This window comes from Podarcis pityusensis (assembly GCF_964106645.2).
Source record: "Podarcis pityusensis genome assembly, chromosome: 18".
Classification (NCBI taxonomy): Eukaryota; Metazoa; Chordata; class Lepidosauria; order Squamata; family Lacertidae; genus Podarcis; species Podarcis pityusensis.
Genome location: NC_138043.1, coordinates 8,230,260 through 8,255,811, shown reverse-complemented (window position 1 = coordinate 8,255,811; position 25,552 = coordinate 8,230,260). Strand labels below are relative to the sequence as shown.

The window sequence follows — 25,552 nt, the reverse complement described above, 5'->3', positions numbered from 1 at the left end:
TCTTGCAGTCCATGGGACTCTCCAGAGTCTCCTCCAGCATCATAATTCAAAAGCATCAATTCTTTGGCAATCAGCCTTCTTTATGGTCCAGCTCTCACTTTCATAAAAGCGACTCTGGGGTTGCGGCGCTCATCTCGCTTTCAGGCCAAGGGAGCCAGTGTTTGTCCACATACAGCTTTCTTGGTCATGTGGCCAGCAGCACAAAACCGCTTCTAGTGCAACGGGACATCGTGACGGAAACCAGAGCGCATGGAAATGCCGTTTACCTTCCTGCCACAGCCATACCTATTTATCTACTTGTGCTGGTGTGCTTTCGAACTGCTAGGTTGGCAGGAGCTGCGACAGAGCAACAGGAGCTCACCCCGTCGTGGGGATTTGAACCACCGACCTTCCAATTGGCAAGCCCAAGAGGCTCAGGGGTTTAGACCACAGCACCACCCTTCCTCATAGGAGAGTTGCTCCAGCCCCTTGATCATTTCAGTTGCCCTTTTCTGAACCTCTTCCAGGTCTGCGTGAACCACCCACCCACAATTTGCAGGGGATGCTGGATTTGCTTTGCTCCACCCCCAGACAGAGCACAGGGAAGGATGAGTCGGTGCCTCTCAGGTGGGCTATTGGCCAGCGAGGAGGGAGGCTGCAGCAGGCTGGCAGAATTCTTCCCTGGTGGTCACCAACAAGACAGTCGTGTGGGATTAGCCAACCATGGCTTGATTTGGAATTTGGGGCACAAATTCCACAACCGGTACCCAGGACTGTCTGCCAGTGTGGTGTAGTGGTTAAGAGCAGTGGACTCGTAATCTGGGGAACCGGGTTCACTTCCCCGCTCCTCCACATGCAGCTGCTGGGTGACCTTGGGCCAGTCACACTTACTTGAAGTCTCTCAGCCCCACTCACCTCACAGAGTGTTTGTTGTGGGGGAGGAAGGGAAAGGAGAATGTTAGCCGCTTTGAGACTCCTTTGGGTAGTGATAAAGTGGGATATCAAATCCAAACTCTTCCTCACTTCCACCACACTGCAGGAGGATTTCCTGCCCCCAACTTGGAATATAAACAGCCAGGCGCTTTCCGACTGCCCTTACCTCATTGAACTATTTGACATCTCACCTGTTTGCCAAGGTGTCACCCATCCACCTGGGTTCACCTCCTCCAGACCGCCAGAGCTTCCAAGAGACATGCGCTTTTATTTATTATTTTGGAAAAGAAGAAGAAGAAAAACCCCACCCAAACCCTGAGCACACATCTGTACCTAATTCTGAAATGTAAACACAGAATCTCAATAAAAGGAAGGGGACAACGGCGGATGTTTGGGAGAATTTTGTTGTTTCTGATATTTCGTGTTGGGCCTCCCTCCTTCCATCTCCTCCTCCTCTTCCTTCATCCAGCGGTATCCCGCGTGGCGGGCCTAGATCACAACGCCAACCTTCTGTTTGCAAATGGGGCAGGTCTTCCCACTCCTGGGCTGGATGAGGAGCCAGGTGTTGATACAGGTGCTGTGATAGGCATGGGAGCATGGCAAGATCTTCAACTTCTCTCCCACCTCGTAATCTGCCATGCAGATCACACAGAGGTCGTAGCTGTCGCCTCTCCTGAAGGTCTTCACCCTGATGCCTTGTCTCCGCCGGTACCACTTCAAGCATCCAGCGAAGACCAGGCCGCTGACTGCCAAGCTCAGAAGGATCACGAACCCAAACTCTCGGAGGAATTCCACAATCAGTTGTTGGGTGCAGTAGCCCGGCCAGAACTGCAGGTAATGGTGAGCTGGGTCCCAAACAGAGATGTCCATGTCATCATCCCAGCAGGGATTGTAATAGCCCTGAGGCACCACTGTCGTGACCTTGGTGCCGTTCCCAGAACGCACCAGCCCCCTCAGCACCTTGGAGGCTGACCCACCAATGAAGAGGGACGGAATCAAGATCTTCTTCTCCTTATGACCTTCTACCTCAACAGCCATGCTCACAAGCAAATCAGAGTAGAAGTTGTAGATGACTGCCGCCCGGTAGCCAGCTTGCTGGGCGTGGAAGACCTTGAGGCCAAAGGGACATCCATACCGACGGATGAGGGCAATATAGCCCAGCGGAGACGTCTTTGGAACCGGAGGGGCTACTAGGGGTTGGCAGGCATTTGGGGGCACCACCTCGACAAGGTAGCCCGTGAGCCCCAGTTGGGGGAGCGGAGGGCCGAAGCAAGCGGGGACAGCTTTGAAATCGAGGCAGGTGGAGTTCTGGGTGTAGACCAGGTAGACAAACGGCTTGGCCAAGGTGACCTCTAGAACCAGGGAAAAGGCCACCAGCGAAGGAGGAGAGAGAAGCGAGAGCTGCATCTTGGAGGTCACCTTCCGTGGACAAGGATGGTGGGGTGGAGAGCTTGGTGGGAAATCCAGGTCTCACCTGCGCATCTTGGAGAGCTGGGTTGGGACCACGGAGGCAAGGCCAACAGCAAGCCACACGCTTCTCACAGGGACGCTTCCTTCTCCAGGACCAGCTTCCAAAAGAGCTTTTCAATCATAGATGTTGGTCACCTCCCGTCCACACACTTCCCACCACTTGCACCTCCGACCTTCTCAGCAATAGTTGTTTGGAAACTGCCTGGCCCCTTATGACATCACTCACTGACAATATCCCTGGCTGGTGAGCAGAGGAAAGATGGAGTGAGAGCAAACAATGTCATGGGACTCTCACACAAACGCAAGGAGCGCCTGGCTGGGTCAGGCCAATGGTGGCATCCTGCTCAGCATCCTGTTTTCACAGCGACCAACCAGATGTCCCAATGGGGAAGCCTGCCAGCAAGACCCATGAGCCCTCTCCCTTCCTGTGGTCTCCAGCAACTGGTTTCCAGAACTGCCTCCAGATGGAGGCAGAGCATAGCGCTTGTGGCTAGCAGCCTTTAGATAGTCATGAATTTATCTCAGCAACTCTCCCCAGTAGATCTTGCCCCAATAAGGCAGTCTCCTCCTCTCCTGGGTCCTTCCCAAACAATCTGATACTTCTTCGTCTTGTTCATCTCTGCTCCACACTCTTCATGCCTCTTCTGGTCCTGAGAGACCGGCGGTGGGACTGGTCACAGCAGGAGGGGGAGAAGCCCTGGATTCTTCAGCCACCTGCCTCATCTCTGGCTCTTGGTCCCCTTCCTTTCCATCCCCATCTTCTGCCCCTGAGCCTGGACTTCTCTCTGCCTCAGCCTCTTCCTGCTCACTAAACCCTGTTGCCTCTTAAGCTGCCAACACCTCCTCCTCCCAGGCTTCTCCCTCTGACCAGGACTCTGTTGTTGTTGTTTTCCAAAAAAATTATTTATTTTCCACATTTATCACAAAAAAGACATAACAAACCACATAACAAAGAAAAACACATTACACCACAATAAACAAAACTAAACACAGAGGAAATTTGTATCTTTAAATATCTAATTCTCGTTACATTGATAACTGACTTCCTCAAACCCCCTCTATCTGAATTTCATTATATCACCTATTTAACAGTTCTCCAACTTCATATTTCTAATAATATTAACTCCTTTCATTAACTAACCTCTTCTCCTTTATTAATATTCTAATCCTTAATATTTACTACACACATTCTTATTCTACCCCTAAGCCTATTTATTACTTCCAAGAATTTTCTATTTATCTTATTTCACAATATTTAGCGAAATATTTTTTAAATTTCTTCCAATCCTCTTGTATCTCCTCTTCTTTCTGGTCGCGGATTCTTCCAGTCGCGTCGGCCATCTCCAAAAAGTCCAACATCTTCACCTGCCATTCTTCTATTGTTGGTATTTCTTGCGATTTCCAATTTTTGGCTAATAAAAGTCTTGTCGCTGTAGTGGCATACAAAAACAATCTGACATCTTTTTTGGGCAATTCCTATCCTAATATTCCAAGTAGAAAGGCTTCTGGTTTCTTAATAAATGTATTTTTCAACATTTTTTTCAACTCATTATAAATCTTTTCCCAGAAGTCTTTCACCTTAGGACACGTCCACCACATATGATAAAAAGTACCTTCTTTTTCTTTACATTTCCAACATAGATGATCATTTGTATGATAAATCTTTGCTAATTTGACCGGGGTTAAATACCATCTAGGGACGCAGGTGGCGCTGTGGGTTAAACCACAGAGCCTAGGACTTGCCGATCAGAAGGTTGGCGGTTCGAATCCCCGCGACGGGGTGAGCTCCCGTTGCTCGGTCCCAGCTCCTGCCAACCTAGCAGTTCGAAAGCACACCAGTGCAAGTAGATAAATAGGTACCTTCTCCGGCAGGAAGGTAAACAGCGTTTCCGTGCGCTGCTCTGGTTTGCCAAAAGCGGCTTAGTCATGTTGGCCACATGACCCGGAAGCTGTACGCCGGCTCCCTCGGCCAATAAAGATGAGCGCTCACCCCAGAGTCGTCCGCGACTGGACCTAATGGTCAGGGGTCCCTTTACCTTAAGTACCATCTATACATCATTTTCATAATATTTTCTTTTAATAGTGTACGTGCAGTAAACTTAACCCCTTTCTTTCATAGCCTTTCCCAGTCTTCCAACATCTGACCAGGACTCTGAGCCTTCTTCCCTTGGGGCCTCCCCAGCTGGTGTGTCCCCCCCCCCACTTCTCGTCATCCAGCCAATCCATGACACCACCCCAGCTAACAGGGTAATCCCTAGGGTGTTCCCAAGGGAGATTACACCATGTCTTCTGCATTCTGTGCTTCAGCTGCTGCCTCTCTTTGGTGCCCGCCTGTCAAGAAGCTGGAAGTGCTGTTTCTTTGCCCGGTAGCTGGGCCTGTGACGGCTGCTCCGGCTGCTTGAGGATTCTGTCCCCTCTTCTCCCGGGCCCTGTGTGTGTTAACGTTACTGAATATTTTTGATGATGCCAATGCAGATTGTGCTGGTCCCGGGGTGGTTACTGTGTGGCGTGGTCTGAGTCCTGGGTCGAGGGTCCTGGGTCGAGGGTCTGGAGGCTGTCCATCAAGGGCGGAGGGGGGTCCAGGGCAAGGAGCCGGGCGTGGTCAGGAACTCCAGAAGAGCAGGTCAGGGTGCTGGCAGGAACAGGTTTCCAACGATGTTGCTCCCGCAACCTGGGACTGGGCTGGCTGGCTTTTATCTGCCCCGAGGCATAGGGCGGTCCCAGCCCACAGGTGACTCGCCTCCCCCTGGCTTTAAGGCGAGCACTCCTCCTGAGAGAACTTAGTTCCCTCCGCCTCTCTGCCCTGAGCCTCTGCAGCTCAGGAGAGGCTGGAGGGTTACCGGACCCAGAGGCAACCTCAGCTTCCCCTGACAGGGCTGGGAGAGGCGCACCTGCAGGCAATGGGTCCTCCATCCCCTCCGGAACCAGAGCAGATTCAGCTGGTGTCTGCTCCTGAGGATCCAGCACAGGTGAGGACCCTTCAGATCCAAGCCCCTGCCCCGGCTCAGCTGGTCCTGGAGGAAGGGACTCCTGTGCAGGCTGGGATTCCTCCGGTTCAGCCTCTGAATCAGATTCCCAGGCCATCACACATATATATTGTCAAAAGAATTGGTCTTATATGCCATCTTGGCAGCTGTTGTAAACAGAGAGTGGGGAAAGTTGGGTTGGTAGCCATGGTAAGAACAGGTTGATGGACTAGATAGGCCATGGGCCTGATCCAGCGGGCTTTTAAGTTGTTCCCATTGGGGCATCTGGTTGGCCACTGTGAGAACAGGAGCTCGGTTGGTAGAGCGTGAGACTCCTAAAGGTGCTGACCTTCAGAGCCCTAAAAGGCCTTGGCCCTGTATACCATAAGACGCACCTGACCACAAGACACACTTAGTTTTTAGAGGAGGAAAGGGGGAAAGCGCTGTTTTGGGGGGAATCAGCCCACAGTTGTACAGCTTGAAAAGTCCCCTTTTTGGAGGATCAGCTCAACGTTGTTGAGCTTACTTTGCAAAGGGGGGAAATCCTGTTTTTATGGGCTTCAATTCACAGTTCTGCAGCTTCTTTAGGAAAGGAAAGGGAGCCCTTTCTGCAGTGTCCAGACGGATAATCTAATCAGCCAGTCACATGTCGCTGGGGAAACAAACAGCCTCCATCTGCAGAATATTCAACAATGGAGGCCTGGGCAAGGGGCCGGAAAGGGAGCCAGCGAGCGACCACACATTCGCTCCATAAGACGCACAGACATGTCCCCTTACTTTTTAGCAGGGAAAAAGTGTGTCTTATGGAGCGAAAAATACGGTATCTGAAGGAACGTCTCCACCCCCATCATCCAGCCCAGATTCTGAGGTCCACCTCCGAGAGCCTTCTGGTGGTTCCCTCCCTGCGAGAAGTGCTGTTTCTTTTTCCTGGTAGCTGGGCCTGTGACGGCTGCTCCGGCTGATTGAGGGTTCTCTCCCCGCTTCCCCAGGCCCCTCTGGCCTCCCCTCCCTGCCCAGGCAATCTCCTCGCTCCTTCGGATTCTGATTTATTTAAATGTCAACAAGCCTCAGAGGAGATGCTGTCATGCCTGCGTAAGAGAGGAGCAATTATGGAGGAAAAGGGTCCCGCTTTGCCACTCCAAGGAAGAACCAAACTTGGAAGGAGGGAGGAAACGGCCCTCCTTGAATTTTTAACCCATTGTCTTCCAAAGTTGTTTTGCTGTTCTCTCTCTCTCTCTCTCTCTCTCGTCCCTTCCTCTTCTGGGGAGCAAGGGCAGATCTGCACCACACATTTGACACACATTCAAAGCACTTGACTTGCCCCCAAAGAATCTCTGGCACCGTTGTTTTCACAAAGCTACTATTTCCCACAACCCTAACAAACTATAGTTCCCGGGATCCTATGGGCCATGTGCCTTAAATGCACGTTGCATGTGCTTTAAATGCGCAATGTGGATCTATCCTAAGAAGCAAGGTTAGAAGCAGCAGCAGTCAGAAATGCCAGGAGTTTTGAGCCTTTAGAGGCGACTTGCCTGGTCTGACACATGGGAAAGCACACAAGGTGGGCCAGAAGCTGAGAGCCAGGGACTACGAGACAAGTCGGGATTTGGGAGGGGATTCTTCAATATCAGTTTCTGTTTCTCATTTTTCCAGTCTTTTAAGGCCAGTTCTCATTAAAATTCACCAGCATCTTAGTGCGGATTATTCTCCTAACCAACATACTTTTGCATGCAGCTTTGACTAAGGTATGCATTTATTTTGCAAAGCAATTCCCCCAATATAATGCATTTCTGTAATTTTCCACGAATGCGTGCATTATTATTATTATTACTATTACTATTATTTTACGGTGGTACCTCTGGTTGTGAATGGGATCTGTTCCGGAGGTCCGGCCGGATCCCGAGGTTTCCGCAACCCAAGGATCACTGTTCTGAGCATGCACTAGGCGGTAGACCGCTTCTGCGCATGCACGCACAGCAAAACCCGGTCTGATACTTCCGGGTTTGCCGCTTTCGTAGCATGAAGTTTACGTAACCAGAGGGTTACGTAAGCCGAGGTGCTACTGTATTTTGCACACATGACTGGGTTGGAGAACTGTATACACCATTCAGAGAAGTGCAAATTTCGAAGCATGGCTGTGTTTCGGTCCTCACATCACCTTGGGAAGTGCAAATACGATAGATCGGCCTCGAAACACAAACCTGGGTCAAACCCGGAATGTATGCAGAGGAGGGCGACGTATGCAGATGATCAAAGACCTGGAAAGCATGTCCAGATGAAGAATGGTTGAGTTGGGTATGGTTAAGCCTGGACCATAAAGAAGACTGATCGCTGAAGAATTGATGCTTTTGAATTATGGTGCTGGAGGAGACTCTTGAGAGTCCCATGGACTGCAAGAAGATCATACCTATCCATTCTGAAGGAAATCAGCCCTGAGTGCTCACTGGAAGGACAGATCCTGAAGCTGAGGCTCCAAGACTTTGGCCACCTCATGAGAAGAGAAGACTCCCTGGCAAAGACCCTGATGTTGGGAAAGATGGAGGGCAGAAGGAGAAGGGGGTGACAGAGGACGAGATGGTTGGACAGTGTTCTCGAAGCTACCAGCATGAGTTTGACTAAACTGCGGGAGGCAGTGGAAGACAGAAGTGCCTGGTGTGCTCTGGTCCAGGGGGTCACGAAGAGTCGGACATGACTGAACGACTGAACAACAACAAGAAGAAGACTGGAAAGTTACAAGATGGCCACCATCAATGATGGAGCAAGCTTGTTTTCTGCTGCTCCGGATTCAAACTCCAAGACAGGAGATTCCGACTCAACGTTAGCAAGGACGTTCCGGCAGTCAGAGCAGTTCGACAGTGGAACAGCCTCCCTTGGAAGGTGGTGAACTTTCCTTCGTTGGAAGTTTCTCAGCAAGGGTTGGGGGGCCACCTGCCAGGGACTCTTTGCTGTGATTCCTACATTGCAAGGGATTTGGAGTAGATGGTCCTTTTCCAATCCTACTATTCTATGGCTCTATTGGAGTGAGCTAGGTGCACCCAAAAGCTACCAGCTTGCATCTTTAGAAGGAGTGCAACGCCCAATGGTAGAATGATAATAATAATAATAATAATATAATAATAATAATAATAATAATTTATTATTTATACCCTTCCCATCTGGCTGAGTTTCCCTAGCCACTCTGGGCAGCTCCCAATCAAGTATTAAAAACAATACAGCGTTAAATATTAAAAACCTCCCTAAACAGGGCTGCCTTCAGATGTCTTTTATAGAGAAGATAGCTGCTTATTGCCTTCACATCTGAAGGGAGAGCGTTCCACAGGGCGGGCGCCACCACCGAGAAGGCCCTCTGCCTGGTTCCCTGTAGCCTGGTTCCCTTCTCGCAATGAGGGAACCGCCAGAAGCCCCTCGGCGCTGGACCTCCGTGTCTGGGCTGGATGATGGGGGTGGAGACGCTCCTTCAGGTATACAGGACCGAGGCCGTTTAGGGCTTTAAAGGTCAGCACCAACACTTTGAATTGTGCTTGGAAACGTACTGGGAACTGCCTGCCACTCCCCTCCTCACCCCTAGAACCAACCTCACCCCCTGGCAGGAGAGGCGACCTCAAATTCTGCTCTTGCTCTGCTATGGCTGGCACATTTTACCCCTTGGGATCCAGTCATTCTTCACCCCCCGCTCCCCACAGCCCTCCCCTGCCATGTCATTAAAAAGTACACGCGAGATAATCTTGTTTCTCCTAAAGCACACAGCAGCTTACATGATTTGATAATAGCTTCTAAACATACCAAATCACCTCCGACCGGAGAAACCGTAAGACCTCTATTATCCCCGCCTCTTTAATTTGTCTCTTTCTTCTGTACCTTAATCTCTTTCCGTGATTACACGGGCTTAAGAGGCAGGTACATCCTCGCGACGCAACTTCACCCTATTTCCCCATTCGATCAGACCCTCTGATGTTCTGACAAACTCCCTGAGGACGGGAGGGTGGGCGGGAAATTTCGTTCCGCTGGCATTTCAAAGAGGACTGACCCAATTCACTTCGCTTCCTGATATTAGGACGCAGATCACAATGCTATTGTCCCTCGGGCTCCACTCACCTCTAGATTTTGCGACAAAGTTCTTGGCTCAAAAGAAATGCATGTGTTAAAGTTACTGAATATTTTTGATGATGCCAATGCAGATATATTGTCGAAAGAATTGGTCTTTTTAAAAAATAAATATTTTTATTAATTTTTGACATACAAAATTATAAAACGTACCACACAATTTGTCACAAATACAATCTTATTAGACTTCCCTCAGCTCCTCTGATAATCCTCCGTCTTAAATCACTTCTTATGCATTTCTTCACTTAATATTGCCTTTATATCTCTTAACCTATCTTCTTTCCTTCTCCATTTTTACAATATTTCCAATAATACTCCTCACAGAACTTCTTGCAAACCTACAAACGCGTCGTCTGATCATTACAAATACTTTTCAAATAATCCGTAAATTTACTTCAGTCTTCGGTGAACCTCTGGTCTCGCCGGTTTCGGATCCTTCCTGTTAGTTTGTCGAGTTCTGCATAGTCCATTAATTTCATCCTCCATTCTTCCATCGTTGGTAATTCTTCTTGTTTCCATTTTTGGGCCAATAGTATTCTTGCTGCTGTTACTGCATATAGAAAAATCTTACCTTCCTTTCTATTTATATCATTTCGAAAGAATTGGTCTTATATGCGATCTTGGCAGTTGGGGAAAGTTGCTGTTGGGTTGGTAGCTATGGTAAGAACAGGTTGATGGACTGGATAGACTACTGGCCTAATCCAGAAGGGTTTTCTTAAGTGCTTATGTTCCCATTGGGGCATCTGGTTGGCCACTGTGAGAACAGGAGCTCAGTTGGTAGAGTGTGAGACTCTTAAAGGTGCTGACCTTTAGAGCCCTAAAAGGCCTTGGCCCTGTATACCATAAGACGCACCTGACCACAAGACACACCTGGTTTTTAGAGGAGGAAAGGGGGAAAGCCCCGCTTTTTGAGGATCAGCTCAAAGTTGTTGAGCTTACTTTGCAACAGGGAAAAAATCCTGTTTTTATGGGCTTCAATTCACAGTTCTGCAGCTTCTTTAGGAAAGGAAAGGGAGCCCTTTCTACAGTGTCCAGCCAGATAAGCTAATCAGCCAGTCACATGTCGCTGGGGAAACAAACAGCCTCCGTCTGCAGAACATTCAACAATGGAGGCCTGGGCAAGGGGCCGGAAAGGGAGCCAGCGAGCGGCCACACATTCTCTCCATAAGACGCACAGACATGTCCCCTTACTTTTTAGGAGGGAAAAAGTGTGTCTTATGGAGCGAAAAATACGGTATCTGAAGGAGCGTCTCCACCCCCATCATCCAGCCCAGATACTGAGGTCCACCTCCGAGAGCCTTCTGGTGGTTCCCTCCCTGTGAGAAGTGAGGCTACAGGGAACCAGCCTTCTCAGTTGTGGCGCTCTCCCTGTGGAATGCCCTCCTGTAAGTTGTCAAGGAGGTAAAGAACTATGCAACCTTTGGAAGAGACCTGAAGGCAGCCCTGTTTGGGGAAGTTTTTAATGTTTGATGTTTCATTATGCTTTATATTCGTTGGAAGCCACCCAGAGAAGCTGGGGCAACCCGGTCAGATGGGCAGAGTTCAAATAATAAAATTATTATCAATTACTCTCAGGGTTGTGGGTTCGAGCCTCATGTTGGGCAAAGGATTCTTGCACTAGATGTCCTTTGTGGTCCCTTCTGACTCTACAGTTTTATGATTCGAAGGATGCTGGACAAAATGGGCTATTGGGCTGAATTCAGAAGGCTCTTCTCACATTCTTGAGACATCTCTCGTTGCTGTGTTTGTTATTTCCATTTTGATGTTGTTGTTTAGTCGTTTAGTCATGTCCGACTCTTCGTGACCCCCTGGACCAGAGCACGCCAGGCACTTCTGTCTTCCACTGCCTTCTGCAGTTTGGTCAAACTCATGCTGGTCGCTTCTAGAACATTGTCCAACCATCTCGCCCTCTGTCGTCCCCTTCTCCTTGTGCCCTCCATCTTTCCCAACATCAGGGTCTTTTCCAGGGAGTCTTCTCTTCTCATGAGGTGGCCAAAGTATTGGAGCCTCAGCTTCAGGATCTGCCCTTCCAGTGAGCACTCCGGGCTGATTTCCTTCAGAATGGAGAGGTTTGATCTTCTTGCAGTCCATGGGACTCTCAAGAGTCTCCTCCAGCACCAGAATTCAAAAGCATCCATTCTTCGGCGATCAGCCTTCTTTATGGTCCAGCTCTCACTTCCATACATCACTACTGGGTAAACCGTAGCTTTAACTATACGGACCTTTGTTGGCAAGGTGATGTCTCTGCTTACTATCAGAATTTCTTGAAGCGGTTTACAATACGTGCAGATGCGCACACTCAGAAACTAAGCACGGTAAAAACTAGGCCAAGCAATTTTCCATAATAACAAAACAATTGCAGAAATGATATCCGTGTCCATAAACATTATCGGTATGAACGAAACAATCAAGACTCTTACAAGGCAGTGCAACGCAAGATTCAACTGACATGCACATGCACATATTAATCATATAATCGACCCGCCCACTCTCACTGCGCACAACCACTTACGATCGTTCACAACCTCAAACATTTGGTCTGCCGAGCACTCAAACCCACTCACATGCAGAGGTATGACGGACCAGGTGCAAAAGGATGGCTGCTAAGCCCAGACACACAAGGCCTAAACGGCCTCGGTCCAGTATAACTGAAGGAGCGTCTCCACCCCCATCGTTCTGCCAGGACACTGACGTCCAGCACCGAGGGCCTTCTGGCGGTTCCCTCCCTGCGAGAAGCCAAGTTACAGGGAACCAGGCAGAGGGCCTTCTTGGTGGTGGCACCCGCCCTGTGGAACGCCCTCCTACCAGATGTCAAAGAGAAAAACAACTACCAGACTTTTAGAAGACATCTGAAGGCAGCCCTGTTTAGGGAAGCTTTTAATGTTTAACAGACTACAGTGGTACCTCGGGTTACATACGCTTCAGGTTACAGATTCTGCTGACCCAGAAATAGTGCTTCAGGTTAAGAACTTTGCTTCAGGATAAGAACAGAAATTGTGCTCTGGTGGCACGGCAGCAGTGGGAGGCCCCCTTAGCTAAAGTGGTGCTTCAGGTTAAGAACAGTTTCAGGTTAAGAACGGACCTCCGGAACGAATTAAGTACTTAACCCAAGGTACCACTGTACTGTATTTTAATACTTTGTTGGAAGCCGCCCAGAGTGGCTGGGGAAACCCAACCAGACCAGATGGGCGGGGTATAAATAATAAATTATTATTATTATTATTATTAGGCACTCTCCTGACCTCTGAAGCTGCAATGGGCTCATTCCCCACAGCTGCTGAACGGTCCAACTCTGCTATCTCCATCTCTCACCTGAGAGGGACCCAGTTCTGTACCTGTGGGACAGCAAAACCACACCCCTCTGCTCTTTCCCAACTACATGGTTGTAACATGCACTGTACAGCCCAACATTGGCTCTGGATAAACAACCAGTCAGCACTGGTAGCAGACACAAATGACAGCCTCACAGTCAGCATGGTCAAAGGAGAGAAGTCTTGGTCTGAGAGGGGCAGTGGCCTGGAGAGAGGGCGTGGCTTGGGAGAGGTGGACCTGCTTGTGAGAGGGGGCGTGGTTTAGGAGAAGGGGTGTGGCCTAGAGAGAAGAGGGTGTGGCTTAGAGGGGGCATCGCCTAGAAAGATGAGTGTTGCCTACACAGATGGGGGTGCAGTCATACCTCATGTTACGTTTGCTTCATGTTACGTTTTCTCAGGTTGTGTCCTGCGGCGACCCAGAAGTACCGGAAAGGGTTACTTCTGGGTTTCGCTGCTTGTGCATGCGCTGTAGTGCTAAATCAAGCTCCGCGCATGCGCACAAGCGCCAAATCACACCGCGCACCTGCGCAGATACGGCCTTTTCATGTTGCGAACGGGCCTCCGGAACGGATCCCGTTCGCAACCAGAGGTACCACTGTATTGCCTAGGGAGAGGGGGTGTGGCCTGGGAGAGGTGGAATTGCTTGTGAATGGGGGCAAGGCCTATGGCAGGCTTCCTCAAACTTGGCCCTCCAGATGTTTTTGGCCTACAACTCCCATGCTCCCTAGCTAGCAGGACCAGTGGTCAGGGATGATGGGAACTGTAGTCTCAAAACACCTGGAGGGCTGAGTTTGAGGAAGCCTAGTCTACAGAGAGGGGGCATGGCCTACAGCAGTGATGGCCAAACTCGGCCCTCTAGCTGTTTTGGGACTACAACTCCCATCACCCCTGACCACTGGTCCTGTTAGCTAGGGATCATGGGAATTGTAGTCCCAAAAAACAGCTGGAGGGCCAGGTTTGGCCATCACTGGCCTCGGGCAAGTTCAGAGGCCTGGAGGGGAGTGTTCTGCTCTGGTGCCTGCCATTCTCCCACCCCAATCACTTACAGAATGACTTTCTTAACCAGGTCAGCTCCCCCCCCCCCCGCCTTCCCCATTTCCAAACTGGATTCAGCGAGTGCAAAACAGCCGTTCCTTTTGCCTCCGCTTTCCAAGAAGCTTCTTCAATTTATCTTGCTGCATTACCGAAAGCAGTGCTGATTGTTCTACGGTCCCGGGAAATAAGAGCCTGCACTTTTGCAGATTACCCCAGGGAATCGGCACTCGTGGCACTGCACATTTTGAGAGCCCAGATATGTAATTGGCCGGGGAGGGGGAGGGGATTTGCCAGAGCAATCTCAGGGTGGGAGGGTGGGGGCAGGTGGCTTTGGATTAGGGTGGGGGGTTTAGAGACACGAGCTGGAGATCTTCAGAGACAAAAGGAAGCACACTCAGGATCCTTTGGGGCAAGCCACGGCTGTTTAAATGGACACGATCCTGCTTTACGTCCCTTTTTGTTTCAGCAGAAATTGGTGGACCTAAATTAGGCCCCATCTGCAAAATGAATTTAAAGCAGTATCATACTGTTGTAAACAAAAAAATTCCCCTTTTCCCTTACGGGGTATCCAAGAGCCCATATAGAGTCCTTACATAGGTTCCCTATTGGTAGGAGAGAATAACAGAGGCCAAGCAGAGAATATTGAGAAGCAAAGCAGCTAGTAAGCTTGATCTTTATTGATCTGTTGCAACAGGGTGCTCCCCTCACCCGCAGGAGAGAGGAGGGACCCAGAAAAATGGCGTGCAAGGCCTTATTGAATTTTGAATTTTTGAATTTGCCGCCCTGTAGATCAAGACCACCCCCAGAAACATCATACATACATCACAGAAGGGGTGTAACCTAAGACCACCCCTCAGATACATCACACCTACATCACAGAAAAGGTGGTCTAAAACAGAAATTTGAATATTGTTTTTCTCCTGTTGTTGTTTATCTCCTGTCTGGCAGGTTACTTGATTGGGTTGCCTGGGGAGCCTGGCCAGTCTTTTGTAGTGATAAATACTTAGTTCCTGGGCCAGGTCACAGGCTCACACCCTATTCATATCTTAAATGTGTGAGGATTTGTGAGGAAAGAGACAATGGGGAGGCTTCCCACTTTGACCTTGCAGAGAAAACATTTGGCCAGATTAGGAATCAAAATGGTTCCAGGTTGGCCTTCCTGTGCTGATCTATGTACGTGCTTGGTTGGTACACTTATGAACATTACCATATATCTAAGACCATAAAATTCCTATCACAATACCACTTTAAACAGCCACAACACACACCGTGGATCCTGGGAGCTGTAGTTTGCTAAGGCTGCAGAGAGATGTTAGGACAGCCCTCTGAGATTACACCGGACAAGAGTGTAAACAGAGGCTGAACATGGAGCCTGGCACACTTCCCTTGCGAAACTCTGCAAGCTATCCATGCCCTGCGAAAGTCCTCCTCAGGCCTCTTTCTCTTGCCGGTAGCAGAGCGAAACACAGCGGTGAAAAACAAATTGCAGCACGTGTGTAATAAATCAGAGCAGACACAAGGCAGTCCTTATCTTCTCTTGCCTTTAATCATGAAGAATAACACCATAAATTCAGACCTGGCGAGAACTGACACATTCTCCCTCTCGCATAGCGTCCCAGAGTCAGACTGAAACACTTAGAGTCAAACCACTCCCTTAAGTGTTTCTAACCACGCCTCAGGAAAGAGACGTCACCAGAACTCTTTAACTCTGTGAGTTCTGAAACCATTAACACCCCCTCTCGTCACGAATCCTGAGGGAAACTGTGAACCCCTATTTACAGACCTCTTTGAGTTCAACTCACCTCCCATTGCCTTTTGCCTCCCACTGGCATCTATCCCAGGCAATTGTTGAATCCCTTCCACACTCCCAGAATCACACTGTGCGAAACCAACCCACGCACTGGTGACCTGAAACCTCTCCGGTGGAATCCCCTTTGTGGTCCGAGTTGACCGCCGGAGCACAACCTCGGGCGCTCCTCCTGACCCACTGGGGTCAGCAAGTGTGTCTCCAGCAAGCTCAGAAGACTCCCCCTCTGACTTGCTGTGTCTTCGGGCCTCCTGCACTTGGCTAACAGGAGATGAAGGCTCACTCTTGGGTTCCCTCTTAACCTGTGGAGAAACCCACCCCTGTGCTTGACCATCATCGGAAACCTGGTCTTCAGCAACAGGCTCCGCCTCTGCCTCTCCTTCCTCCCTTTCTTCCTCCCTTTCCTCCCCCTCAGAATCCGACAAGCATTCTGAGAGAAAATCAGGACCAACCCTAGGCTGTGACCAACCACCCTGCTCAAAGAACTCAGCATGCTTGCTGACCAGCAGCTTGGTCTGATCACCCTCTGGGTATGCAAACTTCCACCCATTTGTTGCAGGATCATACCCACAGAAAATCATGTCCTGGTACCTAGGACCACCCTCCTTCCGTTGCGCTGTTGGTATTGGCACTGAAGCCTTGGAACCAAACGAACGGAAGAAATGCACCTGTGGCTTCCTCTTGTGCAACAGAAAAAACGGTGTGTCACCTACATCGTGATTGTAGGACCTGTTAAAAATAAAGCTGGCAAACTTCCAAGCCTCACTCCAAAAGCCCTGAGGCAGCCCAGAGTCACACAGTAAAACCCTGACAACTTCAGCCAGTGCTTCACTCCTGTGCTCTGCCACGCCTCTCTCTTGAGGAGACTTTGCACCCGTCACCTGGTGACGAATTCCCTTTTCCTTGAAGAACTCCTTCAGAGCAGACCCAGTGAACTGTGACCCACGGTCGCTCCTGAACTCTTGCACCTTGGTGGAGAACCTTAGTTCCACCTCCGCAACCCAATCCTGGATGAGTTGCGCCGCCTCTCTCTGCGACCTGAGAGAAAAAGACCATAAATTCTGAGTAAAATCATCCGCTATCGTTAGCAGATACCTGGCCCCACCCAGACTCTCACACTTCATTGGCTCTGTAAGGTCTGTGTGAATCAACTCAAAAGGTTTTGTGGTTACCCTCTTTACCCCGGGAAACCTGCACCTTTGAACCTTGCTGCATGCCCTGCACACTAGGGATCCCTCACATGGCGTGATTTTACAACCTTTGGTGCAGCCTGGCAACCTTTTAACATCCTCCAGACAAGCATGAGACATTCTCTTGTGCCATATATGAACACATGAATCATGGCTGGGAACACTAGCACACTGCGCCTGTGCTTTCCCTGCATTCCCACCACCCTCCAGAGGTGTTTCCAGAACAAAGAGATTGTCCTTGCTCTCCACGTTGACAAGTTGCCTCCCCCCTCTGAAAATGGAACAGGTATTATTTTCAAAACAAATTTTGTATCCCTGCTTCGCCAGAGCAGAAATCGATAACAGGCAACACTTCATCCCTGGTACAATGAAGCACTCCAGCTCCGCCTGCGAAACAGAAACATATACATTTGCGACTTTAGATACATTTCGTTTTGTCCCGTCAGCTAATGTAACAGTCATTCCAGCCAAAACAGCTCTGCAATTCCGCAGCTCCCCAGCAGATGGCGTTATCAGGTGATGACTCGCTCCTGAGTCCAACACCCACTTCACAGTTGTGTCCCTGCTGGCATTGCTCTGTAGCGTTGCCATGCCAACAAACGTCTGGCTGCACCTGTCCTTGGCAGCGTCCGTAACCGCAACTTCCTGCGTTGCTCTGAAGACTGGACTTATCTCAGAGTTCCCAGACAGCTCTGCAGCACGTATCTCCCTCTGCAGCAGATGGCTGGCCTTGAAGCCTTTAGCTTTGTCCTGTTTCCCAGGCTTCGACTCACGACGCAAACAACTCTTGGCAGCCTTTGGAAAAAGAGGCTTCACTGAGCTTTTACTGCTCACTGCCCCCCCACTGCTCCCAGGGCTCCCAGGACGCTTTCCTGCACCCCCAGTGATGGGTAAAGGGCCCCCAGCAGCTTGCCTCTCTCCAAGCTCCTCACGCAGACATGTTGCATCACCCACGCAGCTTTTAGACTCTGCTAAACCACCAGCAGCAGCAGCAGCAGCAGTGGCAACAGTCCCTTCGCCCCCCTCAGGGGTCCCACAGCCTTTCCCAGCTGTGCACCGGCTTTCCGTGCTCTCTTGCCTTTTCTGTCCTGATGCAGCCATCTCCCGGCCCTTGCCTCCGCCCCCAGCTTTACACGCTTCCTGGAGAGCTACCCAAGCGACCTCAGGCTTCCTTGCATCCAGAACAATAGGCCTCAAATCAGCACTCACGTTCTCAGCCAAAAAAGTAAGCACACGCTCCTCAGCTTCACGTTGGCTTGTAACCGCCCCAGCTGACGTAGACATCGGCGTGACTGTTTCCCAGAGCTTGGCTCCAACTAGGGACAACTCTGCTAAATAACTCCACTCTAGCCACGAGTTAATAGTTAACTTCGCACACGGCATCTTAAGCTCAAAGCCGTGTTCCTGGGACTGAGCCATCTCCTCCCCCGGGGGCTAAGCTTACTCACGCCTCGGCAGTAGCTTCCTCCGCCTCCCGGCTCCGGCAGATCGGCTTCTCCTCCCAGCGAGCTCCTTCCAGCTTCAAAGACACAGCTCCAGAGCTCCAGCTGTACCCAGCAACTTTCCTGCTGGCTTCCCCCACACGTGGGACGTTCCTGCAATGCTTCAAAGCGTTAGCGAGCATCCATAACCTCTGAGATTACACCGGACAAGAGTGTAAACAGAGGCTGAACATGGAGCCTGGCACACTTCCCTTGCGAAACTCTGCAAGCTATCCGTGCCCTGCGAAAGTCCTCCTCAGGCCTCTTTCTCTTGCCGGTAGCAGAGCGAAACACAGCGGTGAAAAACAAATTGCAGCACGTGTGTAATAAATCAGAGCAGACACAAGGCAGTCCTTATCTTCTCTGGCCTTTAATCATGAAGAATAACACCATAAATTCAGACCTGGCGAGAACTGACACATTCTCCCTCTCGCATAGCGTCCCAGAGTCAGACTGAAACACTTAGAGTCAAACCACTCCCTTAAATGTTTCTAACCACGCCTCAGGAAAGAGACGTCACCAGAACTCTTTAACTCTGTGAGTTCTGAAACCATTAACCATTGCTCTCTCACCGAACTACAACTCCCAGAGTGCAGTTTAACAATCAATCCCTCTTCACAGGGAATTAGAGCTCTGCGTGTGGTTCAGGGAAAGGAGTACAACAAGGCTGTATATTGTCTCCCTGCTTATTTAACTTCTATGCAGAATTCATCATGTGAAAGGCTGGGCTGGATGAATCCCAAGTCGGAATTAAGATTGCCAGAAATTGCCAACAACCTCAGATATGCAGATGACACAACCTTGATGGCAGAAAGTGAGGAGGAATTAAAGAAGCTTTTAATGAGGGTGAAAGAGGAGAGCGCAAAATATGGTTTGAAGCTCAACATCAAAAAAACAAAGATCGTGGCCACTGGTCCCATCACCTCCTGGCAAATAGAAGGGGAAGAAATGGAGGCAGTGAGAGATTTTACTTTCTTGGGCTCCATGATCACTGCAAATGGTGACAGCAGTCACGAAATTAAAAGACGCCTGCTTCTTGGGAGAAAAGCAATGACAAACCTAGACGGCATCTTAAAAAGTAGAGACATCACCTTGCCAACAAAGGTCCGTATAGTTAAAGCTATGGTTTTCCCAGTAGTGATGTATGGAAGTGAGAGCTGGACCATAAAGAAGGCTGATCACCAAAGAATGGATGCTTTTGAATTCTGGTGCTGGAGGAGACTCTTAAGAGTCCCATGGACTGCAAGAAGATCAAACCTCTCCATTCTGAAGGAAATCAGCCCTGAGTGCTCACTGGAAGGGCAGATCTTGAAGCTGAGGCTCCAATACTTTGGCCACCTCCTGAGAAGAGAAGACTCCCTGGAAAAGACCCTGATTTTGGGAAAGATGGGGGGCACAAGAAGAAGGGGACGACAGAGGACGAGATGGTGGGACAGTGTTCTCGAAGCTACCAGCATGAGTCTGACCAAACTGCAGGAGGCAGTGGAAGATAGAAGTGCCTGGCGTGCTCTGGTCCAGGGGGTCACGAAGAGGCAGACACAACTAAACGACTAAACAACAACAACCACAAAATGTGGTTCAGGGTGTCTCCCAGCACCGCCTCAGCATCCTTAATGAACTGCCATGTCCCAGGAACCTTGCTGAAAATGGCAGGGCGCCACTTTTAAATGTACAGCACAGATGGGACCCGGGTTGATCAAGGCACAAGGAACACCGTGCAGAGGCGTTTCTGCACAAATGACTCCCCAGGCAACCGAGTGGATATCCAGGCTCAACCGACCGTCTCTCTGCTGCTTTAGAGAGCTCAGCATCCGCGTCCAAATGAACAGCTAAAAAAATAAATGAAAATAACTAAGCTAGAGGCACCATGACAGCTGCGGTGTTTAGGAAGGAGCTCGTTCTGCCCATTGCAACAAGGACTACCAATATTTTTTCTCACTCCTGCTACAAACACAGGGAGAGGTGGTGCATGGAATAGCACAAGCTTGGATTCTGGCTCCAAATGACCCTGTTCGTGGGATACTCCTGATCAGGTTTTTGGCTCTCCTTTGCAACAAGGCTGGGCCCATCTGCCTGCTCTGTGCAGCTGCTGTTTCCTGCTTCTCCATGGTACACACATTCTCTCTCTCTTGCTCCCATTTAAAGACCCAGCAAAGGTTTGCTGGCCATGATGGCAGAGGTCCATTTGGCGGCAGCCGTATGGAGTGCAGAGCAGAGGGAAAGAAGAAGCAAGAGAGAGAGAGAGAGAGAGAGAGAGAGAGAAGGTCAGTTAATTATTTCAACAACTTGACGAGCTGTCGGCTGCCTTTCCGCTGCTGCTTGTGGATTTTTTTGCTTGCTGGGTTCCCACAAGCCAAGGGAAACAGCACGGGATGCCTGGGCTGGTGGTTATACTGCGGCATTTGCCTTCACAGGGAAGTGAAATGAAAGCACGGCTCTGTGCTAGAACAGGGTCATAGGTCTTAGCTGCCTGCCGAAGCCACACTAGAAAACTTGACTCCCAAAATCCTGAATGGGCAAAAGTCCTTCTAATTTATTGAAATATACTCAGAGTCGCAAAGTGATTTCATGCTCTTTATTCAGCTCATAGTGGTGAGGAGGAATGAATAAATGTCCCCTCACAGTATCTGCTTTATATACATTATTTACACAATGGGCTGCACATGATTGGCTAATTCTGGAATTCTACTGTAAGCCAATCAGGTTGTGGATTCACTTCTATCTGGAGCAGGATTGGGTGGTTCCTGCCAACCAATCATACTGCTGCATTGTTCTAGGACCAATCAGACTGCTGCATTCTGAATCCTATTGTTCTAGGACCAATCAGACTGCTGCCTTTTGGATCCTATTGTTCTAGGACCAATCAGACTGCTACAGTTTGGATCCTATTCAACTCAGTACATAACACCCCTCCCCTCTAAGTTCCAGTCCTGCCCGGGAGGTCGCATTCATAGTCCTCAAGGTATGCCGGCGGCCTACGTGTGCGTTGTGGCCTGGGGTGTTCCCTGGTCCGGGCTCCGGGTTCTGGCTCGTGTTCCAAGGATGCTGGCTGTGATGCGGCTGTTTGGTCTGGTGCAACCGGCTCGCTCAGTCGTGGTTCTGGTTCCGGTGTCCTTTCGGCCTCACGGGTCCTCTCTGTATTTACTGATTCTGCCTCTCCTGCTGGCCCCTCCTGCTCTATGGGCCTCACTGCCCCGCTGTTCCCTTGGGACTCCTCTGACCTGTCCTCCTCCTGGTTTTCTCCCGGGAATCGTCGCCGTATCTGGTCGCAGTGGCGGCGCCAGCATTGCCCCCCATCCGTTAGCACCTCGTACGACACGGGGCCAGTGACCCTGGTGATTGTGGCGGGTACCCATGCTGGGCCTGCCCCAAAATTCTTTGCGTACACTGGGTCCTGGGCCTCGAAGGTCCGGGGGTTCCTGCCTTCCCCCACCACTACCTCATCCTGAGCTCTATCGGGGTGAAGGCGGTCCAATCTGATTGCAAGGCGCCGACCCATTAGTAGTTCAGCGGGGCTCCGGCCAGTCGTTGAGCTGGGGGTGCTGTGCTGTGCTAGAAGGAATGTGGCAAGGCGGTACTCCCAGTCCCCTTGCGTCATGCGGCGAAGGGTGTCCTTGGTGGTCCGCACCATGCGTTCTGCTTGGCCATTGGTGGCAGGGTGGAACGGCGCCGAACGGATGTGGCGGATGGCGTTCTGCGCTGTGAAGGTTTGGAATTCTCCTGACGTAAATGCAGTCCCGTTGTCTGAGACGAGAGTGTCAGGGAGCCCGTGGGTTGCAAACAGCCTGCGTAGTACCCGGATGGCTGCGGACGTGGAAGTGGACGGTACCAGTGCGACTTCCAGCCATTTGGTGTAGGAGTCCACCACTATGAAGAATGTTTTCCCCTGAAAGGGGCCAGCGAAATCCACATGCAGGCGTGACCATGGTGCTCGGGCGGACTCCCAGGACTGGACTGGGGCCCTTGGGGGATCTGGGCGGGATTCTTGGCAGGCCTGGCAGTGTTTGACCCAGGCCTCTATCTCTCCATCGATCCCCGGCCACCACACATAGCTCCTGGCAAGGGCCTTCATTCTTACTACCCCTGGATGTGTCTCGTGTAGGGCTGTGAGGACCCTTTTGCAGAGGGGCTGGGGAACAACGACTCTGCTTCCCCATAACAGGCACCCCTTGTGGGCCGACAGTTCATGTTTGCGGGTTGTGTAGCCGGCGAATTCTGGCCCGGGGCTGCTGCTGGGCCATCCCCTCCACACCCAGTCCAGGACCCGGGAGATGACCCTATCTTTCTTGGAATGGTGTGCAACTTCTTGTGCCTGAATGGGGCGGTCGGGAAGCAGCTCCAGGCTCATAACCTCTTGTGCAGGTGCTGGGTCAGGGCCTGTTTCCGGTAGTGGTAGCCTGCTGAGGGCGTCCGCATGGCCCATCGCCTTCCCAGGTCGGTGAATCAGTGCATACTGGTAGCTGGCAAGGAAAATTGACCACCTGAGGACGCGAGGAGACAGCACTTGGGGGGTCTGCTTTTCGGGGGCAAACAAGCCAAGCAACGGCTTGTGGTCAGTCACCACGGTGAAGGGCCGCCCGTACAAGAAATCATGGAATTTTTTTACTCCCTTTACGATTGCCAGACCCTCCTTGTCGATTTGCGAGTAGTTCCGCTCGGTTGTGTTGAGTGTCTGGGAAAAGTACGCCACCGGTACCTCTCTTCCATCCGGGAGTTGGTGCCCCAGGACAGCTCCAATGCCATAGGGTGAGGCGTCGCATGCTAGCACCACCGGCAGCCTCTCGTCGAAGTGTGCCAAGACCGAGTTTGAGACAAGCAAGTCCTTGACTGCCTGGAATGCGGCCTCCTGGCGCTGGCCCCACACCCAAGGGGCCCGCTTGTCCAGGAGTCTGTGTAGGGGCTCCGCTACCGCCGCCTTGTGGGGAAGGAAGGAATGGTAAAAGTTCAATAGTCCCAAGAAGGCCTGAAGTTCAGTCTTGCTCTTGGGCGCTGGGGCATCACAAATGGCCCGTACCTTGTCCCCAGTCGGGTGGACCCCTTCTGCGTCCACCATAAATCCCAGAAAGTCCACCTGAGGCACTCCTAGTAGACATTTTTCCCGCTTCACCTTGAGACCCGCCGTCTGGAAACGGTGCAGAACGGTGCGGAGGCGGTCCTCAAACTCCTCTGGTGTGGGGCCGGCAATCAACACATCATCGAAGAAGGGGGTGACGCCAGGAATCCCTTTAAGGAGAGAGTCCATTATATTCTGGAATATGCCTGGTGCCACGCTGACACCGAATTGCAGCCGCTTTACCCTGAACGCTCCTCTGTGCGTCACAATCGTCTGTGCCTCTGCTGTGGCCTCATCTACTGGCAGCTGTTGATATGCTTGGGCCAAGTCCAGCTTGCCAAAAATTTTCGACCCAGCCAGGGTGGCAAGGACATGGCTGACCACTGGCACTGGGTATGCGTGGGCCGTGAGGGCCTTGTTTATGGTACATTTGTAGTCTGCGCAGATGCGGACCGAACCATTAGGCTTGACGGGTGTGACGATTGGGGTTTCCCAGGGAGCATTAGGCACCGGCTCCAGCACTCCTTGCTCTACGAGTCGGTCCAATTCCTCGTCTATACGGGGTTTCAAGGCGAACGGGACCCGGCGGGCCTTGAGCCTGACCGGTCGTACTGCGGGGTCAAGCTGTAGCGCAATGGGGGGGCCCGTATACTGTCCCAATTTCCCATCGAAAACCCCTGGAAATTCCTTGCATATGGCGTCCACGTCCACTTGTAAGCTAGTGTGGTTCACCCCGGTGACAGCTAGCCCCAGTGGTCCAAACCATGCCAATCCCAGTAAGCTAATGTAGGGGCCCTTGACCACAAGCAAGTCCAGTTGCCGCGTCCGCCCTCGGTATTGCACCCTGAAGGTCCCCACCCCCATTGTGGGGACCTTACGTTTCTGGAAGTCCCGGAGGGTGAATGGGGCCGGCCTGAGTTTGGGACCCCCAGTGGGACACAGTTTCCTTAAGGTCCTTGCCGAGATTATGGATAGAGTTGAACCCGTGTCAAGCTCCATGCGGCATGGGGCCCCCTCTATCTGTACCTCTACATAAATTTTCTCTACGTTGGGGTGGGGCAACTGGTATACCTGGAAGTCCGTGAGCTCCGTCGAGTTGCCTTGGTGCGTTGGGCCCCGGGACCTGGGGCTCTTGGATTGGTCATCTGATGCCTGGTGTCGGGTGGGCCGAGCCCGACACACCCGGGCGATGTGTCCCGATTTTCTGCACTGCCTGCACTCTGCGTTGCGGAAACGGCAGGTCCTCCTCTCGTGACTCTCCCCGCAGCTTGCGCAGTTCCCTCCTTCTCGTCGAGGCAGCTGTGGTCTGTGCGCTGCTTGAGTGCGCTGCTGTACTCGGTGCACCTCCTCCCTGTCGGATCCTGAGTCGTCGGTGAGGTCTTCATGGTGGACCCTCGGTTGGGATGGCAGGCTCGGCCGTGCCTCTTGGGTCGACCTCTCGGCAGCTTCTGTTGCCAGGGCCTCCTCCAGAGCGACCTGGAACGTTAGGTCCTTCTTAGCGTAGAGGCGTCGTTGCAGCTTCTCATCCTTCAGGCCACCGACGAGGCGGTCACGAAGCATGTTCTCCAGCTCTGAGAAGTTGCAGAACCGGGCGGCTTGGCGGAGAGAGGTCACAAACCCAGTTATGGTTTCCCCAGGGGCTTGCCGCTTTGCGTAGAAGGCATTTCGACGAGCCACCACTGAGGGCTGCGGCGAAAAGTGCCCCTTCAGCTGTTCCATTATTGTTTTGTATGGAACAGTAGCGACGTCTTCAGGCGCAAGGAGAGCCCGGGCGATTTCAAACGTCTCCTCTCCGCAGACGCTGAAGAATATCGCCCTCTTCTTGGCGTCTTCTTCGTCGGTGACCCCTTTGGCTTCTAGGAGGAAGGTGAAACGGGAGGCGTACGCTTCCCAGTCTCCAGATGCTGGGTTGAATGGCGAGAAGCTGCTGTTGGCTGCCATTCTGAGTTCCTTGTGCCCCGGAGCTGAAGCCTGGATACACGGTGCGAGGCAGCGGTGCGGCAGTTGGCGGTGCTGCGGTGCTGTGTGTGGCAGTCAGCTCAGCGGGATCCCACCCTCGTCGCCAGTGAAATATACTCAGAGTCGCAAAGTGATTTCATGCTCTTTATTCAGCTCATAGTGGTGAGGAGGAATGAATAAATGTCCCCTCACAGTATCTGCTTTATATACATTATTTACACAATGGGCTGCACATGATTGGCTAATTCTGGAATTCTACTGTAA

General features: G+C 51.2%; 1 protein-coding gene across 1 annotated transcript; it reads right to left on the bottom strand.

The window, feature by feature from the left end:
- Window positions 1-1,298: 1,298 nt before the first annotated feature.
- On the bottom strand, window positions 1,299-2,670 carry LOC308467431 (E3 ubiquitin-protein ligase RNF167-like). The gene has a single exon (XM_080989172.1). It carries the CDS (start codon window positions 2,317-2,319, stop codon window positions 1,402-1,404), a length of 918 nt encoding a protein of 305 aa, XP_080845298.1. The 5' UTR covers window positions 2,320-2,670; the 3' UTR covers window positions 1,299-1,401.
- Window positions 2,671-25,552: the final 22,882 nt, after the last annotated feature.